This window comes from Rattus norvegicus, chromosome 1 (genome assembly GCF_036323735.1).
Source record: "Rattus norvegicus strain BN/NHsdMcwi chromosome 1, GRCr8, whole genome shotgun sequence".
Lineage (NCBI taxonomy): Eukaryota > Metazoa > Chordata > Mammalia > Rodentia > Muridae > Rattus > Rattus norvegicus.
Window position 1 is genome coordinate 191,811,315 of NC_086019.1, and position 5,419 is coordinate 191,816,733.

Genomic DNA, 5,419 nt, shown 5'->3' on the forward strand with positions numbered 1-5,419 from the left:
GCCGCTGACTTCCTGTGTCTGTCTGCGGTGTCGAGTCTATAAATGGTGGGTAGGGATGGTGGAAAGGACTCCTATGGTCACTTCGGGAGGAAAATGAGCTTACTTTTCCTGAGATGTCTGTTAAAGGAAGAGTGTGAAAGTCTGGACACCTGAGAATGTCCAGGTATACACTGGGTGGTCTGAGATCAGCAAATTCCCAGCAGAAGCTATGTTTGGGCATTCACATTGATGGCCTGGGTCAGGGGGTCCCTTGAGATCTCTGCCCATGGGCAGACTGCAGGGGTTCGGTCTCACGGCTCCACCCAATCATGTGGTCACCGGGCTCCTCCCCTGCCCCAGTTCCTGTTTCGGCCCCTGGGCCTTCTAGACGCATCGGTAACTATTCCCGCTGGCTCTGCCTTACTGCCTGGAATGGGGTCCCGCCCGCACTTGGGCCGTCCCTTCTTGGGGCTACAAGGCGCCTCGGCCCCTCCTTGACCGTCAGCGTTTGTGGTGTAGCTGCTCTCAGAATGAAGGGCGGCGAGGGGGACACGGGCGAACAGGCCCCCCTGAACCCGGAGGTGGACAGCCCCGCGGGCTCAGCCACGTACCGGGAGTTCGTGCACCGCGGCTACCTCGACCTTATGGGGGCCAGTCAGCACTCTCTGCGGGCGCTCAGCTGGCGCCGCCTCTACCTCAGCCGGGCTAAGCTCAAAGCCTCCAGTCGCACTTCTGCTCTGCTGTCGGGCTTCGCCATGGTGAGGGGTGGGATGGGGGCACACTGGGCGGGTGAAGCACGTGGTGGGAGAATTCAAGAAGAAAATGGGTTCCCAGTAAGAACAGGGGTTTCTTTAGGGTAAAAGGAGCGAAACCCCAAGGGATTGGAAAAGCTCTTTATGTCGGGGACAGGGTTGTAGTAGGCACGGCTCTAGGAATATAAACAGACTAAAGATCGGTCCCAAAGGGTCATGGAAGAAGGGAGTGAAGAGGTCCGCAGATGCAAACTGGTGAGGGGAAAGTCTGTTATCGAAGTGGCTTAGTTACCAACTCCTCGAGAGTTGAAAGGCAGCCAGAGCTGAATGAGAGCCTATATCAACCAGATAGGGAAAGTGGGTAGGGCATGGAAGAGTCACCTGAGTGAAGGGCCTGTTCTCAGAAAGATACCCCCACCTTTCAGAATGCTAGAATTGCCGGGAAAACCAAAACCAGGGAGGAAGCGGCTGGGGAAGGAAGCTAATCAGGGAGCTAGCCGATGATAAGAGAATCTGATAAACTGTAGGTGTGGGAAGAGAATGTCAGCTAACGGGCCCAGCAGTGGCCCTGGGAAGTGGGACTGAAGATTACAGAGTGTGGCCCACAGATGTGTCCTGGTTCCTCCCTACTTACAGCCAGCTGTGTGACCCCAAGCCAACCTCCACTGCCGTTGCCATCTGTAGGAAATTGAGATCATAGAAGGTGCTCTCTTTGTAGTCTGCCAAGCTCTTGTCCAGGAGGATCTAGGGTTCTTCTGGAGCCCCCTAGAACTAGGTGTGTTAGAACAAGCTCCATTTAGCAAAGGAGGTTCAGAACAGTGTGCAAGCAGGACTGGGTGGAAGCTGATGTTTTGACAAGGATGCTCAGCATGGTATGGGTGTGGAGTGTACCTCTGCTAGTTTTAGTTTTCACACTTGGAGGAGAAAGCCGGCCTGGAGGGAGGGCATCCTTCATAATGTACCCTTGGAGGGAGCTAAGGTCATATAAAAGTAAACCTGTAATCCTGAAGGTTGGTCTTAATCTGAGGTGCTGGTAAGGGGCTCAGATTCCAAGACAGCCCCATAGTTCTTGAGGGTGACATTTGATTGCAAGGATTCAGTTCCCATCAGTACCACAAAAAGAGGGCACAGCAGCCTCTGTCTGAACCACATGGCTCAGCCTGCTTCTAAAGGAACAGTACAGACTGCAGGAGCTACAGATTGTTGAGGTGAGGTGTGAGAGCTTTCTCTGAGGATCAGTAGGCTGCATGTGTAGGTTCTGGGAACAAGGCCTGCCCCCAGTCCTAACAAAGAAGAGAACACGGAGTTGGACCCTGGGAGACACCAGAATTAAGTCTGGCCCTGATCCCTGTGTGTGGACACAACCTGCCTATCTGTCATGGCCTAATTCCCCAAAATACTCAATTTTAAGTACCACTGCCCTCCCGCACCATTCCTTCTAGCCCCAGAGTAATCTCAGGGATTCTTAATAAACACAAACGGGGAGAAATCCGCTTCGACCCAGGTGACCTGACATTAAAATAACATACAAATATATCACATGCTGTGACTCTAGCCTAGTTGGTAGAGTGTTTGCCTACCATCCAGGAAATCTTAGGTTCAATTTCCATCAAAAAACCATATATGGTAGGGTACACCTATAATCCTAGCACTTGAGGTAGAATTAAAAAACCAAGGTTGTTCTTGGCTATACAGAGAGTCAAGGCTAGCCTGGGCTCCACGAAATCCTAACATTCAGTGTTCTGTATCTGATATACTGCTTATCACTAGATGGCAGTTCATGTAAGAAGTCAGAGGTGCTGAGGCACGTTAGACCGCACAGCAAGCTAGTGACAGGATTTTGACTTCAGCAGCCTGGCATTAAAGCCCAAATTTGTTCATCAGCTCAAATGTTGGCAAAGTACAGGCTAGCTGGGTGGAGTCGTATGGTTAAGAGACTCCCTGACCTGTCAAAAATGAACAGTCATAATTCATCCTGGATAGTTGGCACATTTGAATGCAGACCTGGTGTGACTAGGTATGACAGGTTTTTTAGAATGATTTGGAAACGTGAAGCTTCTTGAATTGTAAGAGTCGGCCAGTTACTACCTTTTGGGTTTTTTCTTTTTGTACCGTAGACATTAGCACGATAACCTCTAATAGTCTGTGCCTGGCTCTAGTCATAGAACGTAATGTTTAGTCTTAACTTTCTCAATGAGACAGTTGTCCCCATTTCTCAGGTAGAAAACTGAGGGAGGCACTGGTTCAGATTGAACCTATTTGGGACATTGAAGTAGGAGGGTAGTGAGTTTGAGGCAAGTCTGGACTAATAGGCTGCTGTGAGGAAGTTACAAAGTGCAGAACTAAGAGTGGACCCTAACAGTCCAGAAGGTTTTGACTGCTTATTTGCTTTGGGTCTATTGTGACTTTTTGTTGTTTTGTTAATAGGGTTTCTACATAGCCCTAGGTGGCTTGGTACTCCTTAGTTCTGGGATTAAAGTCATGTGTCACTACACCCAGCAGTTTTGGGCTCTTTTGAGATGAAGTTTCAATCATTAGAAGTATAGGCTACTCTCAAACTTGAGATCCTCCTGTTTCGGCTCACCACATGCTGGAAAGCATGTAACACCACACCAGCCTGAGTTATTTATTTATTATGGGTTGGGGATTAAAGCTAGAGTGATGTGAGTGTCAAGGGTGCCACCATTGAACAACATTCCCAGCCTGAGTCTGCTTTTTAGCCAGTATATTATAACCAGATAAAAGCTCAGAAAAATGTTAGCCAGCCCCTTTGAGACTGAAATGAAATCAAGGTCTAGCACTCAGGAAAGCTGAGGCAGGAGGATCACAAATTTCAGCTTAACCTGCACTACCCAGCAGTTCCAGATTAGCCTAAGAACAAGAAACTACCAGAAAGTGGGGGTTGGGGTGGGGAGAGCCAAGTATCCTCTAGGCACTGCTCTTAAGCTTTAGGGATGTTGCAGTCATGATTCTAAGCAGGCAAAGGAAAACTCCTGACAAGGATGTTATAGGGACTCAATGTCTTCCCTTTTATGCCCACAGGTGGCAATGGTGGAGGTACAGCTGGAGAGCGATCATGAATACCCACCAGGCCTGCTAGTGGCATTTAGTGCCTGCACCACTGTGTTAGTAGCTGTGCACCTGTTTGCACTCATGGTCTCCACATGTCTGCTGCCCCATATTGAAGCCGTGAGCAACATCCACAATCTCAACTCTGTCCACCAGTCACCACACCAACGACTCCACCGATATGTGGAGCTGGCCTGGGGCTTTTCTACTGCTTTGGGCACCTTTCTCTTCCTGGCTGAAGTTGTTTTGGTGGGCTGGGTCAAGTTTGTGCCCATTGGGGCACCCATGGACAAACCAGCTCCTGTGGTACCTATGTCCCAGGTGCCACCCGTCACTGTCTCCCTTAGTTTAGCTTCTAACCTCACACCATCATCTGCTTCTGTAGCCACAACACAGCAGCCTCCCAAAGCCTGTCCACCTCGGCAAGTGTGTGGTAGTGCTCATGGACCTGGCTGGCAGGCAGCTATGGCCTCCACGGCAATCATGGTACCTGTGGGACTAGTGTTTATGGCCTTTGCCCTACATTTCTACCGATCCTTGGTGGCCCACAAGACAGACCGCCACAAGCAGGAACTGGAGGAACTCAGTCGCCTGCAGGGGGAGCTGCAGGCTGTGTGAGCCCAGCTTTAGACTGTTGCAAGCATTGCCTCAGAAGCCCCAGGTATCTATGGACCTCATTCCTTGTCCTAGGCTGGAGCCACCTCCTGTAACCTACTCTCAGGTAGAAGCCAAATTCCTGCTCAGAGTCCCATGCTCCCAGTGACGATCCCCATCACGTTCCAGTGGGTTTTGTAAGTTCTCTGCTTGAGGAACAAAAGAGGAAGTAGACTGTCTCAGTCTAAGCATCCTGGGTTAGATGAGAGGAAAGGAGGCCCTAGTGAGATCCTTGGTAGTGTTGAGAAGTTGCTTGCTCCTCTCCAGGAAGGTGACATATCTGCACAACTGTCCCCAAGGCAGGCAGCCCTTGCTTACCTGTAATGTGCTTTACAGTTGGCATCCTGGGAGAGATTTTACATAGGCTCCTCAGATGAACCACTTTACACTTGGTGACTTGTGGTGGTGTGTCCCACTGCCCTGAGCACTTAGAGTCTTTGGCTAGAGCCGGGGAAGGAGAGATCTTTGAAGACTTGAGATTGTGCAGCTAGCTTGACAAGGGTTGGGTGAGTTTGAGGGGGAGAATTTAGCCCTTAGAATGCAGAGCTCTTCTTCAGACACTGATTTTTTTCAAGCCAGAGTATCACTGTTTGTTGCTCTGACTGTCCTGGAACTCTGTAGACCAGGCTGGCCTTGTACTCACAGAGATCCACTTGCCTCTGCCTCCCATGTGCTGGGATTAAAGGCATGCACCACCACCGCCCTGCTCAGACACTGAGTTTTTGATGCACCTTGTTTTGTAAATAAAGTGTCTCTCACATATGTTCCTGTGGCTGTGAATGGGATGGAGGGGAAACCTTGCTCTTAAGGGCCGCATGGAGGTAATGCACCTGATAAGCCCATCAGGTGCTGACAAGATCTGATAAACTTCTGAATAGGGTAAATTATTCCCAGACTAAGGCCTCTGAACTCTTTTTTTTTTTTTTCCTTCTCTTTTCTTTTTTTTCCGGAGCTGGGGACCGAAC

The 5,419-nt window shown here is 49.8% G+C and overlaps 1 protein-coding gene across 1 annotated transcript; it reads left to right on the forward strand.

Moving 5' to 3' along the window:
• Window positions 1-356: 356 nt before the first annotated feature.
• Window positions 357-5,216, forward strand: Orai3 (ORAI calcium release-activated calcium modulator 3). The gene is made up of 2 exons (NM_001014024.2): window positions 357-737; window positions 3,774-5,216. Exons 1-2 carry the CDS (start codon window positions 510-512, stop codon window positions 4,416-4,418), a joined length of 873 nt encoding a protein of 290 aa, NP_001014046.1. The 5' UTR covers window positions 357-509; the 3' UTR covers window positions 4,419-5,216.
• The last annotated feature ends 203 nt before the right edge of the window (window positions 5,217-5,419 follow it).

Excerpts from the sequence above, each read along its gene's own strand:
- Orai3 (NM_001014024.2), top strand. The coding sequence starts at position 510 with ATGAAGGGCGGCGAGGGGGACACGGGCGAACAGGCCCCCCTGAACCCG. Across the intron at positions 738-3,773 it reads TGCTGTCGGGCTTCGCCATG|GTGGCAATGGTGGAGGTACA; the intron begins GTGAGGGGTGGG and ends TTATGCCCACAG.